The sequence below is a fragment of the Neoarius graeffei genome, chromosome 8 (assembly GCF_027579695.1).
Source record: "Neoarius graeffei isolate fNeoGra1 chromosome 8, fNeoGra1.pri, whole genome shotgun sequence".
In the NCBI taxonomy this organism is placed as follows: domain Eukaryota; kingdom Metazoa; phylum Chordata; class Actinopteri; order Siluriformes; family Ariidae; genus Neoarius; species Neoarius graeffei.
The window spans coordinates 81,600,016-81,613,604 of NC_083576.1; the positions used below are offsets into that span (position 1 = coordinate 81,600,016).

The window sequence follows — 13,589 nt, forward strand, 5'->3', positions numbered from 1 at the left end:
TTCCTCCAAGCCGGTGTGCAGGACTGATCAACAGTTACCAGAAATGTGTAGTTGCAATTATTGCTGTACAAGGGGGTCACACCAGATATTGAAAGCAAAGGTTCACATACTTTTGCCACTCACAGATCTGTAATATTGGATCATTTTCCTCAATAAATAAATGACCAAGTATAATATTTTTGTCTCATTTGTTTAACTGGGTTCTCTGTATCTACTTTTAGGACTTGTGTGAAAATCTGATGATGTTTTAGGTCATATTTATGCAGAAATATAGAAAATTCTAAAGGGTTCACAAACTTTCAAGCACCACTGTAACTGGATACCGACTGCAGCAGCGTGTATGTAGGCCTACTCAATAACAATTATAGATGTAGTTTAAAAAAAATCTGAATATATGATATCAAGTTTCACACAAAAACCCATACAAAAATACTTTTGCAAGGACTTATTTCAATTTTTGAACTCAAACAAAATAAGAAGCAGCCTTTATTTGTCACAGACTGTGTACATTACAGCACAGTGAAATCCTTTTCTTCTCAGGGAAATCACATTAATGAGTTCTAACATGATTGCTTCTGTAGTAACAGCTCATTCACTTGTATGACAGACGCTGTACATAATCTCTAAAATAAATATTAAAAACACTTATTTAACAAAGATGGATATAATAATCGATGTGATGACGTTTTCTCTGAAGAGACATTCAGGTAACATTTATGGAAGGAGTCTCCAGTATCAGCAGTTTCAGGAACAATCAGAGCTTTAACTTTAAAAGGTGCTGACTGCAAAGTCATCTGAAATTTAAAAAAAAAAAAATTATTGTACAAAACATTTTCCTCTGTCTCACAAGAACAGGATCATGTGGATGAGATGTAATCATTTTGATGTCCTGAAGGTCGCTTTTCTCCATTTTGGGACAGTTTTCCTACTTCCTGATGTAAATAGTATGGCCCTATGGAAACAGCCGAACACGAGGAGCTTGAACTAATTATCATAACTATGGAACTACACCACACCAAGATGGCGACGTGCAAAAAACATTGTGACTCTGCATCGACCTCGGAGAGTTTTGAGTCGCAGGGATGTAATTTGTGGTTGACATTTGTGAATTGATCCGTGAAATAAAAGATGAATATATCTTTCTCTGTGACTGCTTTTGTGTTATCGTTTCTTTCTTTGTAAGATCAAAACTTTGTGTATAACTCCAGATTCACTACCATGGAGTCGAGCCCATGCATTCTAAGGCTAAGATAGCTAAGCACTAGCGAGAATGATTTAGTTATTGGTCCAGAAAAATGGTAAGTCATCTAACCTTGCTCTATTTTGCAGTTGCACTCACTAAGCAGGCTTTCCTTTTCTTTTCTTCTGGCTTTTAGCTGGAGGGAGAGCGGAATCCACCACGTTTCCCCACGCCGACTTGTTTTGGTTACAAGTAGGTCAAACACGCCCCACAATGGTCACGTGATATTGTTGCTCGCTTGCTTCGGCAATCTCCAGAATCGTAAAATGCGGGACGCTTTTTATCTCTGCAAAACATTTAAACACAGGATACACAGTGTGCGTGTGCAGCAGCAAAACATCTCAAAATTCCAACAGCAACAGAAATAGAACATTTCGCCCAGAATTCAACTTTGCACTCAGAACCTTTCAGTAACTTTAGGTTTTTCTGCCACAGGAATGTCTTCATGATAGATGGCTTTGTGCTTAGCAATTTCTCAATAACATGAAAAACTGGGTTTGTTGTTGTTGTTTTAATCTTAATAATTTTATGTGAAAGAAAGAAAAAAGAGATACTAGTGAAGGAAGTAATGTTTATACTGTAGCTGCTTGAAGAACTGACCTGTTTTGTGGACATTTCAACATTAAATGTAAAATAAAAGGTGATGTTCATTAATAAATAAAAAATTACAATCATAGGCCAGTGTTCGAAATACCCGTCTGCAGTCTGCATTTTGCAGAATGATTTTCAAGATTGCAGAAGAAAAATTAAACAACCTGCAATTTTGCAGAATGAAAAAATCAGGCTCGGGATTCAATGGTTCTCAATTTACCAAACTAGCGGCGTTGTAAATAAACTGAAACCTGTGCCGCGCGAACCTGATGGCGTTTTCCATGTCAAAGTTTAGCAATATTTACGTAATACCGAAGAAAAGCGACAACAACCAAATAAGGGCAGTTGCCATTTTCCGATGTAAGATTTCGTCACTTTTAATATCCGCCGGGAGGACCCGACAAATACCTCGACAGTGTTCGGCAGTTTCCGCCATGCATTTCCCAGAATTCAATGCAGCACAACAAACATGGCTCTCAAGAAGAGGATTGTTTCTTCAGGGCAAGAGTCCGACAAAAACGCCAAGAAAACAAAGACGATTTTGTCGTATCTCGGCAAAACCGGCGGCCAGCGTGGCTCCAACAACAACAGCGACAGATCGCGCGTCCGCGAGGGTGACAAAAATGAAGATGGTCGCTGCTGACTAGTTCTTATCTTGCATATGTAACCGGTATCTTTCGGTAGGTTGTCCTCCTGCAGCCACTGTAGGTCTGCACCTAGTTGACACACTCCCAGGTAGCAGGTCAGTGGCTATTCATTTATGATTAGCATTACATCTATAAAACTGCACTCACCGGCAGGTCACACACAAGCCCTGGTTTTTCACATTTCTGCTTCGGTCCTCGCTGCTTTTATTGGAGGTGATCCGCAGTACACCATCTAACGCTTCCGGGTAGTGTTGAACTACCGAAGGTTTGGTCCAGAGGACGCTGGGAGCACTCTGCCGCTTGTGGTCTTGACAAAAGTTCCGGTAGCACACTGAACATTGTGACTGCTTGGGATGCCTGACGCTATTGTTTGTGTCTGAGTCTGATGCATGGAGGTAAATCAGAATGTTTGTTTACGTCTAGTTCATACCGGTATGTGCTAGGTGTGTGAACATTCTTATTGTTGTGTGACTACTTTTACCTGGGTGATATTAACATTGTGTGACTCTTAACTGTGATTTTTTTAAAATAACATTGTGTGAGCACTCCTAGAAATGTGAACCTTTTTAACTTGTAAGCACACTTGTGACCATGCATCTAACTGTTGCTTGTTCCATCAGAGTGATGCCACTGCTGCTTTGCCTAGCCCAGGGCTTTTCGAAGTGTGGGGCGCGCCTCCCCCGGGGGGCGCCAGAGTTCTTTGGGGGGGTGCAACGTGAGGAAAAATAAACCAGAATAATGGCCATTTTCCACTACCCTTTTTCAGCTCACTTCAGCTCACTTCAGCTCACTTCAGCCCGACACGGCTCGCGTTTCGACTACCTCAGAGCAGCACGACTCAGCTCGCTTCAGCCCTACTCAGCACCCAAAACTCGCACGGTTTTGGAGTGGGGCTGAAGCGAGCCAAACCGAGCCGAGTGGGGCTAGGGGCGTGAGGAGACACTCCCCTGTGCACTGATTGGTGAGGAGGAGTGTCCTCACATGCCCACACACGCCCTGCGAGCACGCTGGGATCTGTAAACACCGTAAACCCGGAAGAAGAAGAATTACGAATTACGAGAATTTCTGAAGCCTTATGTGCCTCGCCTCATCTATACGCTCTTGCCAGTATCTGTTGGCGTTGTTGGTGACAACAAGCCACAGCACCAAGACCAGCAACATTAACGACTCCATGTCCTCCATGTTTATTGTTTACTATCCGGGTCGTGAGACTACCGCTTAAAAGGTCACTGATGTTACTGTTTGCGCCGCCTAACGACATCACATGACGTCCACCCACTTTCGCTAACTCCACCCTATGTGTCCACCCACTTCCAGCCAGCACGGTTCAGCGCAGTTGTAGTCAAAATGCAACTCCAACAGCCCCGCTCAGCTCGACTCAGCACGGCACGGCTCAGCTCGACTCAGCACGGCATGGCTCAGCCCAACTCAGCCGCGTTGGTAGTGGAAAAGCGGCATAAGTTACTATTGCGGACATTTAGCGAACTTCAGCTAGCCTTTGCCAGAGACAAAATGGATCGATTTTTAGTACCTAAAGCTACAGTGAATGAGGAGGCAGAGTCTGGGCCAAGCAAAAAACCAGATCCTCCAGGATGTTGCGATTTGCAACTTCAACACAAATTCAACCAATCCCCGCAAATTCAGGGCGGTGTTGCAATTATATCCAATCACCACAACTTTCCCGCAAATTTGACCAATCGTTGGCGTCGTCTTGAGGTGACATCGACAAACTACCGTGTATATGTTCAAGAGAAGCAGCATGCGCGCAGTGTTGCCAGATTGGGCGGTTTCAAGTGCATTTTGGTGGGCTTTGAACATATTTTGGACTGGAAAATGTCAGCAGTATCTGGCAACATTGCATGATGTGCGAGTCAGTGTTTATATAGGCTTAAATTCTGTTACTGAAAGTGTGTTATGTTTACAGTGAAGGACTGTGTGCACTTTACATTATTTTTTTTACTTAATACAAGAAATTAATGGATGCCAACATTTTTGCCAAAATGGTATTTTATTTTCCATTGTTTAGGCAGCTTCAGCATCATGCTGTGAGATTTTGTTCAAATTGTTTTTTTTTCTTCTATGAAGCCTGAGCCATTTATTTTATTAGTTTATAATTATTGTTTAATTTAGTCTTCAGGAGAGACTGCCTGCACACAGTACTAGTATTAATCGTTTTTTTTTTACATGAAAGCTGAGGCATTTATATTATATTTTAAGGTAACTTCATGTTGTGCTGTGAGGTTCTATGTACTTTAACTTTTGAACCAGCAGGTGCATTTGGATAAGTAAAGCCTATTTTTCTGCATTTTTGTAGTCCTGGTAATCTTTTATATTGGTTAAGATATTTATAGGACCATTTCTCAGTGTCTTTGTTTTTTTTTATCAATAGTTTTTCAGTAATAACTTAATATAACATATCACTCAATTTTATCACAAAAAGAGAAAATCGCAACAATTTCTCGCAACTTTCACTTCCTCCTGCAATGTAATCGTAACAAAAACCTAAAAAACACCACAACTTTCATCGCAATTTTTTGGAACCCCCCCGCAACATCAGACATTTTAGCCTGCAACAATCACAAAAAAGGCCTGCAAAATCCTGGGGGGACTGAAAAAAGAAGGAAGTATGACCACGATTATTTAAAGTTTGGATTTTCATGGACTGGATCTGAAGATGCTCCACTGCCACAGTGTGTTGTCTGCCAAGAGGTGCTAGCTAACGATGCTATGATATGTTTAAAATGTGTAAAACAAGATGTTTTAAAAAGCACAGATGTTTAAAATGTGAAAAAGAAAAAAAGAAAAATGTGTACAACAACCCATTTTTTAAAAATACGAACGGAACATTAAGTATAGCAACAACAAAAATTGTAGGGGGGGTGCTGTTGTTTATTTGCTCTCTGAGGGGGGGCTGACTCTCCCACACTTTGAAAACCCCTGGCCTGGGCCCGCCCATCCTAAGCGTGACGCAACACGAGGGCCTGTTGCAAGCTTATGCCGCTTTTCCACTACCAACGCGGCTGAGTTGGGCTGAGCAGTGCCGTGCTGAGTTGGGCTGAGTCGAGCTGAGCGGGGCTGTTGGAGTTGCATTTCGACTACAACCGCGCTGAACCGTGCTGGCTGGAAGTGGGTGGACACATTGGGTGGAGTTAGCGAAAGTGGGCGGACGTCATGTGATGTCGTTAGGCGGCGCAAACAGTGACATCAGTGACCTTTTAAGCGGTAGTCTCACGACCCGGATAGTAAACAATAAACATGGAGGACATGGAGTCGTTAGTGTTGCTGGTCTTGGTGCTGTGGCTTGTTGTCACCAACAACGCCAACAGATACTGGCAAGAGCGTATAGATGAGGCGAGGTGCATAAGGCTTCAGAAATTCTCGTAATTCGTAATTCTTCTTCTTCCGGGTTTACGGTGTTTACAGATCCCAGCGTGCTCGCGGGGCGTATGTGGGCATGTGAGGACACTCCTCCTCACCAATCAGTGCACAGGGGAGTGTCTCCTCACGCCCCCAGCCCCACTCAGCTCGGTTTGGCTCGCTTCAGCTCCACTCCAAAACCGTGCAAGTTTTGGGGGATGAGCAGGGCTGAAGCGAGCTGAGTCGTGCTGCTCTGAGGTAGTCGACACGCGAGCCGTGTCGGGCTGAAGTGAGCTGAAGTGAGCTGAAAAAGGGTAGTGGAAAAGGGCCATTAGTCTGGCCAGGCAAGCTATCTACAGCTCTTCCAAGATCCCGAAAAATCGGGAATCAGTCAACTTTGAGCATCTCCAATGGCCCTGGGTAGAGGCGTGTTCAAGGCAGTGACGTAGTAGAACTGCGACCGGAAGCCATAGATTGTTTACAGAATCTATGCCGGAACCGCTTCATTCACATCACGAACATGGAGCAGCGGCAAGCCTTTAACACAGCAGTAGATGCTGTATTGAAAGTATTCAACGGGAAGTTCTCATTGAAAACGGAGCAAAGAGCAGCCCTGGAGGTATTTATTGAAAGGAAGGACGCTTTCGCCTTGCTCCCGACCGGCTTCGGTAAGAGTTTAATCTACCAGTTAGCCCCGCAGTTTCCGTCGCGTCACATACGTCAGAGGAAAGAGTGATGTGATTGGTTTAAGCTTCATCACAGCCTTTTCTGGCTTCGACCAGTAGCAAACTGAGGCATTTCAGGGAGGCGGGTCAACCACGGGCTCTGGGAAATGGTTGGGCTTAATATCTTGGCCAGACCAATAGCTCGTAGAGCTTTGAAGTCGCGTTAGCCAGACTAGAAAACCCCTGGCTTAGCCTAACTTTGTGCGTGTGTGAGTTCAGTTATTGCCCTTAGTATTTGACCTTTCTTGTATTACTTTGGATTTTTTTTTATTTTGTGTCTTTCTGACTCCACTCCAGCCTATGCTTAGGTGTGCCTTTTTTGTGTTTGCTGCTGCTGTAGACGTGTTGGTCTAACGCTGTTGGCTGTGGGGGAAGTACTGGCTGCCACCACTAGTAACTGGTCTGGCTATTTTCAGCTGCTGTTTGATTCGAACTGTTGGTTTTACCTTACCCTTCTTGATCTTTCTATAGCCTGGGCAGTTCCATGGGGCAGGTCGCCGGATCTGAGTCATCCTCTTCATGCACCTCACCTATTTGTAGTGGTAACGAGCACCTCACTGTTTGCTGTGATCACCTTTTTGCAGTATCTGTGCTGTGTGTGCGGTTGAGTATCTTCCCATGTGTGTGTAGGTAGGCACAGGAAACCCAGAGCATGTTTGGTGTGTCAGCCTCACCTTTCCAGGATGGGTAACCAACCTTTGAAGCTGCTCTAGTCTATATTGCTAATACATAGTATTGTTAATCCAGGTGGCAGCCCTTACTTTCCCCCTCGTGTGCCATATTTCTTTTCTTTTTTTTTTTACCGTCGTCATAACTTGCCTTGTCTGTTTTATCCAATAAATCAAAGTGCATTTTAATATTGTTTTACTGTTTATTTTTCAATAAATATTGACATTATTTAGACTGAAACCTCACGTCTCTGTATTCACTTACTTACCTGTGTGGGAGAGCCCTCTTGTCTAAAACCTGGTCTGGGGAAATACTGTGGTACAATTATCTCTTGTGGTGCAAGGCCACAGGTGGCGTAGTCAAACACTTTAGCCAAGACCCTTCAATTCACTCTGTGGGGTCACACATACATATATATTGGTAAATTGTATAGGTTTGTATATATTGTATTGTTGAATCATGCAAAATTATACTGATGATATATCCCTTTTGAAGACAGCAACAGTGTTTTACCTTTATTTATAGATACTTTTGAATATTTTGTTTTCTCATACCAAGCTACACTAATACATGTTTTGTGTACATGTTCTATTTTTTTTTATGAGTGCGGTCTTGCCTGTGGTGCAGACTAGCACAAAGTAAAACCGTTGCCCTGTAAGATGAAGCTCATAGGTTCAGTTCTGTAGCTCTCAGTAGTTCTGTAGCTCTCAGTTCTGCCATGATTAGTTTGTACCCAGTTCTCTGTTGTTAGTTTAGAGCAGTGAAGCCCCTGCAGTCATTCTCAGTTCAGTTCATGACCTTGCACTTTAGAAGCCAGGCAAACACCATGAACCCAAACGTCTTTCCATTTGCCAGTTGGGTTTTATTCCATAATGGCATCAATTCTTTGCATCATTGTAAAATGTAACAGAATGTAGAATTGAAACCTTGCTTTCAATTTAAAACTACAGGTTGCAGATGCAAACACTGTGAATGAAGTACATATTGGGTAACAATCTATTGTTCAAGCTAGAAACTTAATCTTGACAAAATGTAACATGAAAATGAATGTTTTGTTTCTTGAAGAATAGTTGTGTTCTATTTTTTATTGTGGTGATACCTTTATTAGTATGTTGTGTGGAAGGATAATGTGTGGGTGTGATAACTAATACATTTATGAATTAGTTGGTATACTTCAAGTTCTAGTAGCCCGTAGTGTCAGGGCGAGGGGGATGAAAGACCTGTGGAGGTATCATGGAATGATAACTTTGCTGCAGAGAAGGATCTGTGAAGACTGAACTTAAAAATAGAGTGAGAGAATAAAGAATTACAGTAATGCTATGAGTTGTAAAGCTAGATATGATGTAAATATAGGCATTATTAGGTTGAGAAGGATGTAGTATAGAGGCTTGTGCATTTGCAGAAAATATTTCCAAATTGCAGAACAAAATTTTGACATTCTGCAATATTGCAGAACACTGGAAAAAAGTATTTCGACCACTGTAGGCAAATTGTTGTTTTATAAAGAAAAATAAAACGCTCCAGGACGTTCTGTTCAAGGAATGTGTGTGTGTGAGTGTTTAGTCTATGTCTATTTCTTATCTAGAGTGTTTATACTGTTTATTTCAGTTATTCTATTTTTATTTATTGCATTGCCTGTTTGCACCGTGGGTCAGAGAGGACTAAAATTTCATCTGTGCTGTATGTTGAGCATGTATAGCATATTTGACAATAAAGTTGACTTGACTTGATAATTATTTATTGTAAATATAAAGGATTTCTTATAAATAATTCATAAAAACATGACAGTAGAATTGTTCATACTGAAGATCCTATGTTTAGAATTCTTGTACGCTTGTAGGGATTTACAGAATTACAACTGAGTTTTACATGAACATTGTGCAGGTAGAGAAACTGACTTGGAATGGAAATAAGATAGGAAAACCATCAAAAGGGTTTGACAATATATTTAATTTCCCATCATTGTCCTGAGCAGTTTTGAAGAACAAGAGCATGATGATCTATTTGCACACATCTGTTTGTGTTTCGGTTGTGCAGTTGACCACCCTGCAATCAACAGAGCAATGATGAGTATAGTCGAGAAAATGCTTACATTTGTAGGCAATTATTTTGTCTCGTTTAATGACCGTTAATTTACCTACAGTTCATTTTAATTTTTCTTTTCTAAAAGTTCTAACAATATGACACCACTAAATACATTAACAACAGACTCAGTAACTGTAATTATATTTTTAAATAGAATTTGGTAATGTTTATAGATATATATATGATACTCATTTACACTTAAATATTTTTAAAATGGTTTCTGTCTGTTTAAAGGTAGACTATTTTTCAAGTGTAAGTCATAAAAAGAATTTTCGCCGACACCCAATTATTTTTGTTTAGTGGACCGAAAGCTACTGAATTTGAATCACAGATTTCCAATGTTTAGGTTTTTAAAAAATAGAACAATTAATGAATTTAGAGCCATGTGGCCTTAAATTCTCCACTATTTTTTCCTGCTTCACCATGACCCAATTCAAGCTAGTACGTCATGCATCACATGGTGGGCTTTCCCCATTCGCACAAGGCATTGTGGGATACAAATTTGAGGCAGGAGAGAAAAATGGAGGACGCGAGTGTATGAATGAAACGTGAAAGACCGACTACAATAATGGAAAGTGAGAAGAAAAGACGTAATGTTATATACGAAGGAAAGGAAATACAGGACCAAACTAATAAATATCGGCGGTCAGCGAGCACCTCGGTGTGATCAGGGTTCGTTTAGTGACAGAATGATGGAACTGTCAGTGCACGGTCAAAGGTAAACATGAAGATGGCAGTAATGCAATGCCAGCTGCCGTAAAACCTAAAAGATGAAGATGATGACGACTAAGGTAAGCGTGCGCATGCGCACACAAACTTCCTCTGTCTGCTTGACTGCATGACGTGAGCGATTATTTGCTCAGGAATCCCCTCAAATTAAATAACTTCCCAGCCACAGAATGGCCTGTTTTTTTTTTTTTGAGATATTACAGAAATACACATCACAATGGCCAAATTTCAGAGGGAACTAAATTTCACCAATTTTATGAAATCGAAAGGCCGTCTACTTTTAACTTTGTATTTGTTACATGTATGATTTATATTACACAAAAGCTAATATTATTCTATCTACATTCACTGGATATGAGCAATCACGTGCTCTGATTGGCTACTCTACTACTAAGATATCAGTTCATATACCGTGAGTAGAGAAAAACAAAATGGTGGAGCACATCAAGTCAGATATATCACTTTATCAAGTATTTAAAAGAAGCAGAAACGGCGAAAGGAATATAGTCCCCCCAATATCTCCTGTTTCACACTCCAGCCAAGTTGGTTGTGGTAAGGCACCCTTAAGTTGGTTTACCAACCACCAAATAACCCTGAAGAAGAAGAAGAAAAAATGGTGGAGCATGTTACTGAACCAACTGAGGACAAAATAAAAACTCTACCTGAACCCCCCCCCCCCCAAAAAAGCAACAAAATATGGAATGAAAGTATTTGATGGTAAGAAGATATTTTTATTTTTCAATAATTATTATTATAGCATTTTTTCACAAATTACTCCCGTCATTTCACCGGTTTGTTTAAATTCTAAGCGGAAATGATTTTGTCAGACATTTCGTATAAAGTTTCTATTTATCGAATTTGCAAAAAAAAAAATGCTCAGTTTCTCAAAATCCAGTGAATGTGGATAGAATAAAACAGTTATTCCACTCAATCTCGTTGTACATGGCTTATAGCTAACTCAGTGCTATGCTCCTCGTCGGCTATCATCTCATATATGACTTGATTTCACGGAATAACTGAAATATTTCTATATTTATTACTGCTAACAAAGTAGGAACCCACATAAAATAATGATGATAAAATTATGATGATGATGAGCCACAAATACGCTTAAAATGACCATCTGCAAAATTTGAAACAAAATGTGTTCTTGTCCCTGGGTTGTTGCCCTTCATGGTACATTTTTTTGGAACTTTCATATGCATTTTTCAATATGAACTCGGGATTACAGTACCTTTAACACCTCTCTAGACTTACATACTAAGATACATGCTAAAGATTTTTTTAAAAAAGTGCATAAAATTCTTGCAGGGTTATTAAATTGCAAAAACATAAGAAGTAGCAAACACTCAGATTAATGATTTACAGCACCTGTTTAAAATCCCAGTAAATGCTCATATTCTTCATCAGTGCCTCTTTGCATGGGTATAAACCAGGCACATTTCCTGTTCCAGGATCCACCAGACACCTGTTGTCATTGTATTTATGAGACTTGATCCCACCTATGTACAATTCGCCGTTTCTCGGTAAAAGGTATTCTGTTAAAACAAACAGAGAGATCCGTGTTTGTATGCCAGTGGGTGTGTGTGTGCAGAGTGACAAATGATGGTTGTTGCACAGTTTGACAGGTGCAGCTATCATGACAGGTACTCACCTAAGGACCATAATAGTTGTAGCAACCCGTATAGATAAGTCGGAAGTCCACTGACGTTGAAGGTATTTTTATTTGTACGTTCGTTACACCTTCGCTTGTAAACGCCGTGAAAACTACAAATACAAAAAAAAGAAACTTAGTTAATCAATCCTTGTAAAGAATAAAATAAACTATCAAAAATACAAGGTAACCTGAGATTCAAAACTAGTCGAGTTGAAAGACTGTAGGTTATATAGTGTAAACAACCAATATAACATTAAAATATAATAGATTCAAAGACTAGTTAGACCATTAAAATGCTACAAGGTTTGAATTACAGACTCTTTTCCTTCTTGTTTTCTCGTATCAGTTGATATGTTTAACCTTGTTACTATCTATCTTTACTAGAACACACAATGTAAACAATAAAATCCTTCCAAATAACTTAGATTTATAGGCATCTATAACTGACTAAGTTATATCAATAAAGTAAAAGCTATGCACCATTTTGAACTATCTACAGTTTGCCTTCATAAACTTAAAATGATATTAAATTTAAATGAAATACAGCACCAAGCTTGTGACTCTGCCTTGTTACTGACAAAAAGGGGCTTGACTATGTATTAAATACAGCACCAAACTTATGACTCCTTGCTTTCGTATTGTCTTGAAATGGCTTGGATATTAACTGAACACAGTGTCAAACGCATAACTCTTTGGCAAGAAAACTGCACTAACTATGCAACCCTTTATACACAATAAATTTTCTGTATAAAACACAGTTTCTGTATCAAAACAACAGAGAGTAGTAGCAACCTATACAAGGACTCTTGGTTTAGATACAGTACACTGTCATAGATTGAGACACACATTGCCCATTTAAACACATAATTCAATGCAAATACACTGTTTTAAGACAATACACAATCTTGGACATATAATCTGCATTCTACTACACACTCACCTTGTGGGCATATCAATATACAGGTGCTAGATTCATCTTTAAGTTAGGAAAACATCTCAAGTTGTGTTCAGTTCTTCTGTTTTGGCGCCAGTTCTTACAGGAAGTGGTGCAAAGCATCATGGGAGAGAATTCAAAATGGCGGCACCGAGTGAGCGATAATGAGGGAAACAAACACTCGGCGACCGCTACAATAGTGGCATCCATAGGCGACAGGAACATGACCTGGTACAGGACCTTGATCCAAGCACAGCTGTGTATCTAAATTTGTCATATTTAGGGTGAAAAATATAAGGATGAATTTAATGAAAAATAGACTTGAAATATTTAAAATATTAAGACTTATTTTGGATGCATTTCGGCCACTGACACATAACTCTTTTAAGCTTAAAAGTGTCATAGTCTGATGCTTCCTCAAGGAAAAAAGCTCCAGTTGTAATTCCTTCCATTGAGTTTGAAATGTTTGTATGGAACTGTGGTGAGGCATCTAAGAGATGCAAGTACATAAGTAACAAGCAATCGGTGAAAATGTGAATTTAATTGCATTTAAAGTGCTGATGACACGAACATGACTCTATGCAATTTCTTAAATAAACTATACAACATGGCAAACATGTTAGATTTCTGTTATAATTACGTGAAAAGAAGCTGTTGTACGCGAATATCCAACTTTTAATTGCACAGCACAAGAAAACTGGGTCCGTGGCTCGCGGCCATGTTGTGACGTCAGCAGAAGAACACGCTGCGGTTCACTGGCTGTTCTACTCAATGGAAATGGCGCATGAAAACGCCGGTGAACTCTCTAGTGCTAGCTCTTCAACAACCAAATACTGGTACTTTAAGCAGTGATCATGATGGCATGATTTTATCTGATTTTAAATAAATGAGATTGATAATAATGTGAATGTTCACAACTAGTACATACAAACTCTGCAGCTTCTGATTCAGCAGC

At 40.0% G+C, this 13,589-nt stretch overlaps 1 protein-coding gene across 2 annotated transcripts; it reads right to left on the reverse strand.

The window, feature by feature from the left end:
• Positions 1-1,458: 1,458 nt before the first annotated feature.
• LOC132890947 (probable polypeptide N-acetylgalactosaminyltransferase 8) lies at positions 1,459-12,799 on the reverse strand. 2 transcript variants are annotated; one of them, XR_009655248.1, is made up of 5 exons: positions 12,641-12,799; positions 11,698-11,810; positions 11,415-11,581; positions 7,498-7,621; positions 1,459-1,526 (listed from the first exon to the last, which is right to left on the reverse strand). XR_009655248.1 is itself a non-coding variant. In XM_060928344.1 (4 exons), the coding sequence occupies exons 1-4, from the start codon at positions 12,649-12,651 to the stop codon at positions 9,189-9,191; spliced, it is 378 nt and encodes a 125-aa protein (XP_060784327.1). In that variant the 5' UTR covers positions 12,652-12,799; the 3' UTR covers positions 9,067-9,188. The 2 variants fall into 2 exon arrangements, 1 of the variants encoding a protein (XP_060784327.1); XM_060928344.1 differs by lacking the exons at positions 1,459-1,526; positions 7,498-7,621 and adding an exon at positions 9,067-9,275.
• Positions 12,800-13,589: the final 790 nt, after the last annotated feature.